A 13,786-nucleotide genomic window follows, 5' to 3' on the forward strand; every position below is an offset into this window, starting at 1 on the left:
AGTCTGTGCCAATGACTTGTTGATGGTCGTTAAAAAGCTGAATGAAAAGTAAACTATTTTCTTTTGAAGATTAAAGTCATCTTTTTTATTTTATCATAGATGAATTAGATATATGAATAGGACAAGAACAATTTCCAAATTCATTGCAGTGCTCACTGTTAAAGCATGTTTTTTAACTGATGCTTTTCCAGGTTGATTTATATTGATTATTGGCATCCCGTAATTTTATTAATCCTAAAACATTTTTACTCTTCTCATTTCTAATTGTCCTTTCCTTTCTTCATCATTCTGTCTTGGTATTGTAGCATTTCATTTTAGAGAAATGGTGTATTTTATTTCTTCCACCTTGTTATTATATTAATGTTTTTCTTTCAATGTTGTTATGTTGCACTTTTCCCTCTCCCTCATGAGCTACATCTATAGAAGCTTCAAGTATTAACGAGTCTCTTTTCTTAATAAACTCCATGATCTGCCTTCTTTTATCTGAGTTCAGGCCCTCATCATCCTTTATGACAATGATTGTAGTGTCCTCGCTCTTCGCTCCACCTTCTTCTTTCTCCCAGAATATTCCTGACAGTATGTCATTCGCTTACCACTCTTCAATGGCTTCTTATTTTGTTTTAGATGAAAGCCTAATTTCCTTTCTGTGGCATGAAGCCTGTCCTGCTGACGGGTGACTGCTTCTGCTGCAGCTCCCTCAAATACACTCTATTTGGGCTGCACAACCTCGCTGCCCATTTTGGAATCGGCCCTCCTGGTAAGGCCTCTCTGCAACTGCATGTGCCATTCTTTGGTAGAATGCCAAGTCCTCTACAGTGTACAACTGGTACACTGAACAATTTCCCACTCACCTTTCCCACCTCAGTTCAGGGTCACCCTCTCTGTGAAACTTTTCAGTACCATCTGAGTCCAGGCAGATTGGCTGTATCCTCCTGTTTGTTTGGTAAATGCCTTTTTAAGTGCCTTTTTTCTAGACTGTGAACTTCTTAAAGGCAATGAATCTATCTCTATTTCTATTCCCAGAGTCCAGCACAGTACTTGGCCCAATTCAGATTTGTCAAATAAATGAGGAAAACAATACTATAGTATAAGAAAAAAAGATTTGTTTTGCAAATGATAGATAACATGACTTTTGATTTTCATGTGTTTTTTTTGTTTCAGTGAGAGTGACTTGCCTTCCCAGCTGTGCTGTGAGTTTTATGTGGACAGGGACCATGTTTTATACTTGGTTGGCTCCCACTTGGTCCTTACTAGAGTGTTGAGTATATAACAAAATCCCAGTAAATATTGTTTGATCACTGAAGAACTAAATGCAGCATATATTCTGATCACTTATATTTTACCTATATAATGTTTTCTTATTAAAATAAGGGTATGATAAATTAGCAATAATGTACTAATTATATGAACAAGGTCATATATGGGGACATGTGTAGAAAGGCTTAAATACCAAGGAACAAGTTCGTTCCCCTTAGGTGGAACCACTGCCACATGGCCACTAGGTGACGTTGGTTAGTCCAATCTTTCTCTAGCAACCAAGGATCTAGGAGCGTTGCACCTGCCAATCAGAAGGTCTTGAAACTTCCTTCTGGTGTACTCACTAATTTTAATATTTTTCCTCCTTAAAAACAGAAAAGCTAACAAAACCATGTGTCTTCACTGTCAGTCTACACACAATCTTATGAGTATCCTTTAGTTTTTCTTTTTCTCTCCAGGAGAGACTATCCTTCTTCTTTCCAATGATATAAAAATGACATAGGATGGAATCCTTTAAAATCCAAAAGCTCATCAGTTTATTAGCCCAGTGTCCATCAATAGTTACAAATAGTGCTTTAGACCAGTGATTCCCAAAGTGTGGTTCCCAAGGCAGCAGCAATCAGGACTATCCAGAAACTTGTTAAAGATGTACATTCTTGGGCCTCATCCCAGACTTACTAATTCAGAAACTAAGGAAGGCCACAGTCATCTGTGTTTTAACAAGCTTTCCAGGGAATAGTAACTCTGATGCATGCCAAAGTGTGAACACCAATGCTTTAGACCTTTAACAGTCATACAGCAACGCTAGAGCAAGACACAATCAGGTCTCATAGCTGCCAGAAAAAAACATGGAGAACAGTCATTAGGAGACTAGCCTTGAAGGCAGAGTCAGTTTGCATTCACATCCTGTCTCCACTGCTCACTTGTTTTGTGACCTGGAACAATGTACTCAGTTTCCCCATGGCTCGGATTCCTCAGTTCCTCATCTCTATCACTAAGATCACAGTTGTACCTACCTAATAGAGAGGGTTGTTGTAAGGAATGAATGAATTCCTATTTATAAATGCTTACAACAACGTCTGGCACAGAAAGAGTGCTATGTAAGTGGTAAATAAACTTTTTTTTTTGAAACAGGGTTTCACTCTGTTGCCCAGGCTGGAATGCAGTGGTGCAGCAGCCTCGAACTCCTGGGCTCAAGCAATCCTCTGGCCTCAGCCTCCCCACCATCTGGGACTATAGGCACGCATTATCATAACTGGCTAATTTTTACATCTTTCTTTTGTGGAGATGGGGGTCTTAAACTCCTGGCCTCAAGTGATCTGATCCTCCCGCCTTGGCCTCCCAAAGTGTTGGGATTACAGAGATGAACCACCATGTCTGGCAAAATAAGTGAACTTGAAGCCAAAGGTTTCAAGAATAATCTTCCAGGATAGGCCACCATGAGAGACACAGAGCAGGTGGGCGGAGCAGGGCACACCCCTTGCGGAGAAACCTTCGCTACTCCCTGCTGGTGACTACAGCCTATGTATTGGGTCAGAGTAGTTCTCCCAGAAGCTAAGGCAGCAGATGCAGAGTACAGAAATCTTTATCTATTGCAGCAGGATGGACAGCTGTGCTGTTCTGATTGCTGGAGGAGAAAGCATCAAGAAGTGCAGTTATGCTTCACCAGCACCTGGCAGGTGTCTGAGATCCTTGGGCTGTGATTTGGCTAAACCTTAGATTATGGAGCTTTCATATGTACTGCTTTTTTTAAAAAATCAGTGGCAATATCATCTAGGCACTAACATCCTCTCCTGTTGGTTGTAGTATATTCTCTATCAGTTGGCAGATTTGATGTATTTTAATCCAGCCTTTAGCTTTCTCTAATCTCGTTTCATCAATCCTCCTCTGCTTAGACATGTCTTCCCTCTTTTGGCAGACATGGCAGGTTTTTCATTTCCCTCATGTAAATGACTTGTTTATTACAGTAGTGGTCCCTGGTCTTTTGAAACAGCTTACAGATATCCTCAAATAGAGCTCAGAAAGGGCTTCATGAATAATAATGCCCGAGTAAACCCGATATGAGTTTGGACGCTGCCTCTTTGAAATTCATGTATCATCCTAAGTGCTGTCATTTAAGCAGAAAGTGTAGAAGGCTTCCTGTGAAGGCTGAGTCTAAAATATGCTTTTGTTACGAAACTTATCATTTCAGCACAAAACAAACAAACGGTGGAAAGCAAAGGTGGGAGTAGGTGATTCCTAGTATGTGTTTTACTTGAGCATAAAATTTGTTTTTCTAATTGTACTGAGACTTTTCACAGCCCCTGGTTTTAACTTTTTAATTTGCATTTCTTTTTCTATTAAATATTCCTCAGCTTCCTTGTATCTAGACTGTGAATTTATAATCTGAAGATGAGGAGATGGCTATCCAGAGTGAGTTATCTCTCAATTTTGTTTTCGCTTGTCTTGGGAGACAAAAGAGGATTGTCAGGTGTATTTGTATTATGGACTTCAGCTTCTGTCTAGATCACAGGTTCCCAAGCTTGGCTGCACTTTGTAATCACTTGGAAACTCTTGAAAAATACTGATGCCTGGGATCCATCAAAGATCTTCTGGTCTGGGTACTTCCTGGACATTGGGACTTTTCAAGGATACCTAGGTGATTCTAACATGTGACAAACTTTGAGACTACTTGTGCCTATTATGTTAACTCCATGGATTTGGAGATGGCCAGTCATTTCTGGAGAATGTGTCAGATGAACAACCAAAGTTTTTCTGGTGAGGAGGTTGAGTAGCTTCTTAGGGGAGAATCCATCTCTAAGGAGGAAGGAGCCAGGCAAACCCAGGTACAAAGGCCGTGAACTCTGCTTTTGGGAGTATTCACTTCACTCTGTCCCCTGCCTAGTGTCACAGCTGCAAATCTTAGACCTAGGGAGACAGAGGACTGTGAACAGAAATGACAAATATTTTCCAGTAAAATCTCAAAGCACTGGGTTCCAGCAGAACTAGTAACAGTGTGTGACGTAATTGGAGTGAGGAAGGTTGCTCTCTGTTTTGCTTCAGGCCATGGAACACATCAGGCCTCCCAAAGGCTGGAGAGTAGCAGTGTAAGTTGTCCATTGACCCACAGTGACCTCCAGCACAGACAGCAGAGCCAGAGTAGTGTAGAGAGATCCGCCTAGTGGGGTCTGCAAGAGCCTGGGTGGTATCTAACAGATATGCTGGGAGGACAGCAGATTTGTCAGGGTTCTGAAGTCATCTACGTGAGCAGGCAACAAAATGATAAAATTTGCTTGGATTCCATGTGTGTACCTATTTACCAGCAGGTGAGGCCTGAGAACTCAGGGCATAGTTTGTCTGTATAACTGAGGATGTGAGCATATAACTATACTGCTTCAAATTAGAAAATCAGAATGCTATCTTTCTGACCACATTGGTTTAGTTCCCCGTAAGAATGGTTAGACTTAATGGTATGACTTTTGTATGACTCAAGGAAATGGCAACACAAAGAGAATTTTGCCATTGCTGCAGAATTGCTGTGAAAGGAATTGTTCATTATATCATTCAGTGGTCCTCATAAAGTCCCATGTGATAAATTCCTTTCAGAACTCAAGGGTGAATTTATTTTAAATAATTGGCATGCTTCAATTTATGAGATAATAAGAACTGTGTAACTCATTACATGTCATACCTTCTCCTCCTCAGCAGTCAGGAATTTTAAAATCAAATAGGCTGCTTATAATAAATATAACCTCGGTATTAACAACATTGAATCTTCTTTTCTATTATGGTTTTAATTTTTTGCATGTTAATCTTTTGTTCTAAATAACTCTAAAATACTTTTTTAAAAGAAGCAAAGGGAAAACCAAAATCTCAGTTTAGTAGAATCCAATTAAATTTTTTTTCCTTTGTGGTATAATATATACAATTACCTGCACATATTTAAAGTATTAATGTAATATCTGATAAGTTTTGACATGTATATACCTGTGATATTGTAAAATACGTATTTTTCTTTCATCTATTTCTTGGTATCCAATTCCTAAAATCCTTAGAATCTCTAAAGTGATGTCTTTTTGTACACTAATGTTGTGTTGACTAATGCCTGGCAGTCCCTAGGTAGCTTCAGGATTGGGGGTGGTTACCAAAAAGACCAAGTCATGATTGAAGGTTGGGACTTCCAGCGCTACTCCGCTTTCCCTAGCCTGGGGTTAAGGGAGAGAAGAGAAGTGGCTAAAAGTTCATTTGGTCACTAATGGCCAATGGTTTAATGAATCATGCATATCCAATGACGTCTCCGTAAAAGATCCAAGAGGATGGGGTAAGGAGGGCTTCCACATAGTTGAGCACATGGAGGTTCCTGACGGTTGGTGTACACAGAGAGCACATGGAAGCTCCATGCCCCTTCCCTTATACCTCACTTTTTGTATCTCTTCATCTGTATCATTTATAATATCCTTTATAATAAGCTGGTAAATATAAGTGTTTCCTGAATTCTGTGAACTGCTCTAGCAAATTAATCAAACCTGAGAAGGGGGTTGTGGAAACTTTTATTTATAGTGGGTAGGTTGGTAGGGAGTTTATTAGTCTGTTTGCATGCTGCTGATAAAGACATATGCAAGACTGGGCAATTTACAAAAGAAATAGATTTAATGGACTTATAGTTCCACATGACTGGGGAGGCCTCACGATTATGGTGGAAGGCAAGGAGGAGCAAGTCACATGTTACATGGATGGCAGAAGGCAAAGGAGAGAACTTGGGCAGGGTAACTCCTCTTATTAAAACTATTAGATCTTGTGAGACCTCATTCACTATCACGAGAACAGCATGGGAATGACTTGCTCCCATAATTCAATTATCTCCCACCAGGTCCCTCCCACAACATGTGGAAATTCAAGATGAGATTTGGATTGAGACACAGCCAAGCCATATTAGGCAGACGCACAGGTAAAATGACCTGGGGCTTGTGACTGGTATCAGAAGTAGGGGGCAGCCTTATGGGACTGAGCCCTCAACCTGTGGGATTTGATGCTGTCTCCAGGTAGATAGTTTCAGAATTGAATTAGTGGGCATCCAGCTGGCTTCTGCAGGATTGCTTGCTTGCTTGGTATGGGGGTAAAACATCCCACACATTTGGTCACTGAAGTATTCTGTGTTGATCATTGTGGGATGAGAGCAGAGAAAAAACCTGTTTGTGCTTTTTCCACTCATAATTACTCTGGAACCATTAAACATCACCATGATTTAGATAACAAATGTTGTCTATCACCTCCCTGTTACTGACCACAGGTTCTTTGGTTCTCAATGCAACTGAAATTGCACATACCTCATTCTTCCTGGATATGGGACAAGAACTAGGGACCCACCAAATGGCAGGACTGAAAAAGCTGTAACACAAAATGCTGAAACACGACTCCCACTCACCATGTTGCAGGTGACAAGGAGAGAAGAATTACTGCCCCTTTGGGGAGCCCAGACTTAGGAGCTTCCCAAGCCAGGACTGTGACACCCTCTTTAGTGCTCTGCAGTTCCTAATGTTTGCAAGTTTCTGGGTGCCACCACGTTCCTCTCATCCAGATGCAGGTGCCTGTAGCAGAAGCCACGTGCAGTACATCTGGTCCAACCACAGCCTCACATGGAGCGGACACCTGTGCTGTCACCTGCAGCTGCTTGCCCAGCAGCAGCAGTCTGTGTGCCTGGCTGTACACAGTGGCCAGGTCCTGTGCTCACTTACCCACACACCCCTCACCACTCCACACCTTGCTCACCCTTGGCAGGTATGGGATATGGGCAAGTAGCATGATCTGAGTGCAGCCTGCTGAGCTGAGTGGACCCAACGAGCCCAGTGGGCACGACCAGTACTCAGGCAGAAGACGCTGCCAACCACGGAGGTTTCCGGCTGGTAAGCAACACCCCAGGGGTCCTGTAACACTAATTGGTATGTAATGGTATGATACTATAGTTTAGGCTGGCATTTCCCTAATGAGTAATCATGTTGAACTTCTTTTCATGTGTTTATTTGCAATTCATATACTTTGGTGAAAAAGCTGTTCAAATCTTTTGACAGTTTTAAAAATTGAGTCATTTTCTTATTGTTTTGAGTTCCTAATATGTTCTTGGATACAAGTCTTTTATTAGATATGTGATTTGAAAATCTTTTCTCAAAGTCTAAGTCTGTTTTTTCATGAATCTGATTCATCAGTTCACCATTTAAGCAACCCTAGCACAGTCCAGGCCTGGGAGGCTATGAAAGGTGATGCTTAGAATTATGTCCCCGAGACTCTGCAACATCTGCAGGTATCATCCTGCTCTGCAATCCTGTTCACTGAATGTCTTGGGCTAGCATAACCTATTTACAAATAAGGTCACATTCTGAGGTACTAGCAGTTAGGATTTCAACACATGAATGAATATTTGTGGGACACACCTCAACTCATGGCCATAGGCAATTGCATGTAGTTCAACCTAACAAAAACTTAACTCAGTCTCCCTGCTTTTAGTTCCTGACTTCCTCATAGCTTCTGCTTTGGATTGGCTGGACAATTCCAGATGAGTCACTTTTCTGGGTTCTGTGGAAGGCTACTTTAAAATGCAAATGTTTTTAGAATGACGTAGAGCAGTGGAGAACTCAGAAGACAAAAGTGGTTGATAGATAGTTCCACACACTTGGTGTGCAAGGAAAAAACATATTAGTCTGTTCTACAAATAAAACTTTCGTATAGCCCTATGCCTGTGTTAGCAAGAAATCCAATGTCAGTGAGGACAACTCTACCACCATTCTCAGGTCTTGGAATGTGTTTAATTGCCCACAATTCGTGATTGCTCTTGGTTTTTGTTCTCTTCCACGCTGTTCCCATTGAGCTTGACTCGCTTTACTCTGGCAGCATGGGGAATCCCACGGTATTTGTAACTGACCCTGGTAATTGTTTGCCTAATATCCATTTCTTCTTCTTACTTGCCATTGTAGCCCTGATTTTGTTTAGGGTGACCACGTGCCTAGCCCTAGGTGTCCATCACAGCTAGACTAGGTCATGTGACCTAGCCGGATATAAAGGAAGAGGGCTGCGAGAGCTTTTGGAAAACTCTTTGTTTTGCTGTTAGAAAGAACAGATGGAGCTGGTATCTTTCCTTCTTTTTTCCCACCTTGGCCACTCAAAGTGTTTACAGGAGTCAGCCATCGCACCCGGCCTAAAATTGCTTTTTGAAAAAATGTATTTTTTTATTCTTTTATTTAACAATTACTTGTCTAATTTGTGTATTACCATAACTTTATGACAGGGCTTATTAATTTAACTTTTACAAATGTGGAAACTGGCTGGGCACCATGGCTCACACCTGTAATTCCAGCACTTTGAGAGGCTAAAGCAGGCGGATCACCTGAGGTCAGCAGTTCAAGACTAGCCTGGCCAACATTGTGAAACCCCATCTCTATTAAATAATCAAAAAAATTAGCCGGGCATGGTGGCATGCGCCTGTAATCTCAGCTACTTGGGAGACTGGCGACAGAGCCAAACTCCATCTTAAAAAAAAACCTTGGAAACCGCGGTACAGAGAAAGGAAGTGGCTTTAAAAAAAAACTCAGTGGGGGGCTGGGTGCGGTGGCTCATGCCCGTAATTCCAGCATTTTGGGAGGCCGAGGCGGGCGGATCACCTGAGGTTGAGAGTTTGAGGCCAGCCTGGCCAACATGACGAAACCCCATCTCTACTAAAAATACAAAAAATTAGCTGGGCGTTGTGGTGGGCACCTATAATCCCAGCTACTCAGTAGGCTGAGGCAGGAGAATTGCTTGAATCCAGGAGGTAGAGGTTGCAGTGACCTGAGATTGCACCATTGCACTCCAAGCCTGGGCAATAAGAGCGAAACTCTGTCTCAAAAGAAAAAAGAAAAAAATGAAAAGAAGGTTATGTAACTGCAACTTAAATGCCTTAAAAAACAAGATCAGGCCAGATACAGTGACTCACATCTGTAATGCCAGCATTTTGGGAGGCCTTGGGCAGATTACTTGAGGTCAGGAGTTCGAGACCAAGGCCGGGCGCGGTGGCTCACGCCTGTAATCCCAGCACTTTGGGAGGCCGAGGCGGGTGGATCACGACGTCAAGAGATCGAGACCATCCTGGTCAACATGGTGAAACACCATCTCTACTAAAAATACAAAAAATTAGCTGGGCATGGTGGTGCGTGCCTGTAATCCCAGCTACTCAGGAAGCTGAGGCAGGAGAATTGCCTGAACCCAGGAGGCGGAGATTGCGGTGAGCCGAGATCGCGCCATTGCACTCCAGCCTGGGTAACAAGAGCGAAACTCCGTCTCAAAAAAAAAAAAAAAAAAAAAGGAGTTCGAGACCAGCCTCGGCAACATAGTGAAACCCCATCTCTACAAAAATACAAAAATTAGCAGGGTGTGGTGGCGCATGCCTGTATCTCAGCTGCTTGGAAGACTGATGCAGAAGAATCACTTGAACCCAGTACAGAGGTTGCAGTGAGCTGAAATCATGCCACTACACTCCAGCCTGGTGAGGACAGAGTGAGACTCCATCTCAAAAAACAAAAAACAAAAAAACAAAACCAAAGTCACAGGTTTGGGGCTAGTGAGATGTATTCTATTTACACTTATGAAAATTTAGGCAACATTTACAAATTGAAAGATTTTATTTATCTCTTTTTTTATTTAAGATTTTATACTTAAAAATTAATTTTATTTGCTAATAGAGACAGGGTCTCACTATGTTGCCTAGGCTGCTCTTGAACTCCCAGCCTCAAGTGATCCTTCTGCCTTGGCCTCCTAAAGTGCCAGGGTAACAGGGGTAAGCCTTTGGTAGATGATGTTACTGTTTAAAATGGCCCCCAGTGTAGTGCTGAAGTTGCCTAGAGTGCGTAAGTGCAAGAAGGCTATGATGTGCTTTACAAAGAAAATACATGTGTTAAATAAGTTTAGTTCAGGCATGAGTTATAGTGCTTTCAGCTGTGAGTTCAGTGTTAATGAATGAACATTATATATTAAATAAGGTGCCGTTCTCTTCTCTCTCTCTCTCTCTCTTTTTCTCTCTTTCTTTCTTTCTTGATGGAGTCTCACTCTTGTTGCTGGACTGGAGTGCAATGGCGCCATCTTGGCTCACTGCAACCTCTGCCTCCTGGGTTCAAGTGATTCTCTTGCCTCAGCCTCCTTGAGTAGCTGGGATTGCAGACGTCTACCACCATACTCAGACAATTTTTGTATTTTTAGTAGAGGTTTTGTCATGTTAACCAGGCTGGTCTCGAACTCCTGACCTCAGGTGAACTGCCCCCCCGCCCCCCTCCGCCCCCCACCCCACCTTCTAAGGTGCTGGAATTACAGGCATGAGCCACCGTGCCTGGCCAATAAGGTGCCTTTCAATAGAAGCACACATAAAGCAAGGCTAAGTATTGATCAGTTGATGAAAATGTTACAAGCAGAGGCTCACTTAACCCTATGTTTCTGCTAGGAACTTAACCCTGTTTCCACTAGGAATAACAGTTTAATATTTGCTCATCTTGTGTTTGTGGCAACTTTACAAAATATAACGACCATGAATAATAAGAATTGATGGTAGATTGAAACTTCTTAATCCAGGGAAGCACGTTACTTAAAAGACTGAAGTCAAACCCTTTGGTAAAGGCAGTATGTTCTAAATATTTCTTTCTCCCTTTCTCCCTCCCTCCTTCCCTCCCTTCTCTCTCTCTGTCTCTGTCTCTCTTTCTTTTTCTGAGACAAGGTTTTACTCTAGCTCAGGCCAAAGCACAGTGGTGCAATATCCTGGACTCAAGCAGTCCTCCCACCTCAGCGTCCTGAGTGGCTGGGGCTACAGGCATGCACCACCATGCCCGATTAATTTTGGTATTTTTTTGTAGAGACGGTTTTGCTGTGTTGCCCAGGCTGGCTTCCTGAGCTCAAGTGATCTGCCCGCCTCAGCCTCTCAAAGCACTGGGATTACAGGTGTGAGTCACCACGCTTGGCCAAAATATTTTTTTTTCTATAAACCTGGATTTTCACATTTCCGGCTTTCTTGATACACTGTTTTCGTCACTAGTATGTCTGCCATTTACACCCCAATTCCTTGAGAGCTGCCCCATCCACTTCTTTGTACAGTGCCTCTTAACAAACAGATACATTATAAATGCCAGTTGAGGCTGAGAGATACTCAGGGGCTGGGAGTGAAATGGCCTGGCCTCAGATGGACATGCACCACTGCTCAGCATTGTGCAACTGCTTAGAGATAATCCATCCAGCAGAGACCGTCCAGATCTCTGCAATCGAACCTGAAGCCTTTGTGAGAGAGAGGAATGTGATAGGATGATCCACGTCCTAAAGGGATGGGAGCAAACTATGAAATCAGGCTCTAGTTTCAACCTTGGCTGTATGTTGGGATCACCAGGGGAGCTTTAAAAGTATCATCTCTGTGATCGACACAGTGGCTCATGCCTGTAATCCCAGGACTTTGGGAGGCCGAGGTGGGCGGATCACAAGATCAGGAGTTTGAGACCAACCTGGCCAATACGGTGAAACCCTGTCACTACTAAAAATACAAAAATTAGCTGGGTGTGGTGGGGGGCAGTGCTTGTAGTCCTAGCTACTTGGAAGGCTGAGGCAGGAGAATCACTTGAACCCGGGAGGCAGACGTTGCAGTGAAGTGAGCCTAGATTGTGCCACTGCACTCCAGCCTGGGACACAGGGTGAGACTCCATCTCAAAAAAAGAAGAAAAAAAAAGGTAGCATCTCTGAGCCCCACCTCCAGCGATTCTGATGTGATTGGTCTGGGGTGGGACCCAGGGACTGGACTTTCAAAAGCTTTGTGGGTGATTCCCGTGCATAGCCAGAGTTTTGGATGCTGGTTTTGAGATCTGAAAAAGCGGGGACCATGAGGTCTCCCTGAGAGACAATGGGCTTCTCAGGTGTCTCTTAGCTGGTACCAGGTATGTCCTTCAGGCCCCTGAGACTCACTTCTTTAACTCTTGCCCAGTTGCTAAGGCAGGCATGGCACAAGCTCAAAACTGGTGACTGCTATTGCTTTCTCATCTTGGAATCGACATTTTAATTGAAAAGGAGGTGGTCCCATCCCCTTTTGATTGAAAAGGTGGGTCTTACCCCAGACCAATCAGATCAGAATCTCTGGAGGTAGGACCCAGATATGCTACTTTTAAAGCTCCCCTGGTGATCCCAACGTACAGCCAATGTTGAAACTGGAGTCCTAACGAGCCCCGATTTCATAGTTTGCTCCTGTCTATTTAGGACATGGATTGTCCTGACATGAACTCAAAAGTCTAAATCCTATTCTGATATCTTTTCTCTTGAAATGTGACTAATCCATTTCCTCCCACAGGTTCCTGACCACCCCTCCCCCCATATTATACCTTTATGTTGCCTCTTTTTTTTTTTTTAGCAAAGTGAGTTGAATTCTTTTTTGTGGACCATTAAGCGAGACCCGCCATCTTACTTCTTTGGCACGATCCATGTTCCGTACACCCGGGTCTGGGACTTCATCCCCGACAACTCTAAGGAGGCTTTCCTGCAGAGCAGCATTGTATACTTTGAGTTGGACCTCACAGACCCCTATACCATCTCAGCTCTCACCAGCTGTCAGATGCTGCCGCAGGGCGAGAACCTCCAAGACGTGCTCCCCAGGGACATCTACTGTCGCCTCAAGCGCCACCTGGAGTATGTCAAGCTCATGATGCCCTTGTGGATGACCCCAGACCAGCGCGGCAAGGGGCTCTACGCAGACTACCTCTTCAATGCCATTGCTGGGAACTGGGAGCGCAAGAGGCCTGTCTGGGTGATGCTCATGGTCAACTCCCTGACTGAAGTGGACATTAAGTCCCGTGGGGTGCCTGTCTTAGACTTGTTCCTTGCCCAGGAGGCTGAGAGGCTGAAGAAACAGACTGGGGCAGTGGAAAAGGTGGAAGAGCAGTGCCATCCATTGAATGGGTTGAACTTTTCACAGGTAAGACTCTCTTTGCATAAAAGACTTGGTGGCATTTGGTTGTATGGGTGAATCTGTTGAGTTCCAGTGCAGGTAATGGACCATGGGCATAGGTTGTCTAGAAATTGTCTTTGCTCAAAAATGCTTTTCCAGGGGGTTACAAAAAAGCCAGGTGGTTAGTAATATCACTTACTTGAGTATTGCCAAGAAAGAAAACTTGTTTTTTCTTATCATTCCAACAAATACTGTGTGCTTTTAAAATGCATTTTAGTTGAGATCCTTCATTAAGAAGCTGCTTTGAGGCCAGGTGCGGTGGCTCACACCTGTAATCCCAGTACTTTGGGAGGCCGAGGCGGGCAGATCATAAGGTCAAGAGATTGAGACCATCCTTGCCAAAATGCTGAAACCCCATCCCTACTAAAAATACAAAAATTAGCTGAATGTGGTGGTGTGCGCCTGTAGTCCCAGCTACTTGGGAGGCTGAGGCAGGAGAATTGCTTGAACCCAGGAGGCAGAGGTTGCAGTGAGTGGAGATCGTGCCACTGCACCATCCAGCCTGGGTGAGAGAGTGAGACTCTGTCTCAAAAAAAAAAGAAGCTGCTTTGAGAGATGTGG

At 43.4% G+C, this 13,786-nt stretch overlaps 1 protein-coding gene across 1 annotated transcript in view; it reads left to right on the plus strand.

The window, feature by feature from the left end:
* The window catches only part of LOC135272882 (metalloprotease TIKI1-like), an 83,558-nt gene that overhangs the window by 16,608 nt on the left and 53,164 nt on the right, over positions 1 to 13,786 (plus strand). The window contains exon 3 of the mRNA XM_064371594.1: positions 12,632 to 13,192. Within this exon, the coding sequence (XP_064227664.1) occupies positions 12,632 to 13,192 (561 nt within the window). The remainder of the gene's footprint in view (positions 1 to 12,631; positions 13,193 to 13,786) is intronic.

The sequence above is a fragment of the Aotus nancymaae genome, unplaced genomic scaffold (genome assembly GCF_030222135.1).
Source record: "Aotus nancymaae isolate 86718 unplaced genomic scaffold, 86718_ANA_hifiasm-v0.15.2.pri h1tg000141l, whole genome shotgun sequence".
Taxonomy (NCBI): domain Eukaryota; kingdom Metazoa; phylum Chordata; class Mammalia; order Primates; family Aotidae; genus Aotus; species Aotus nancymaae.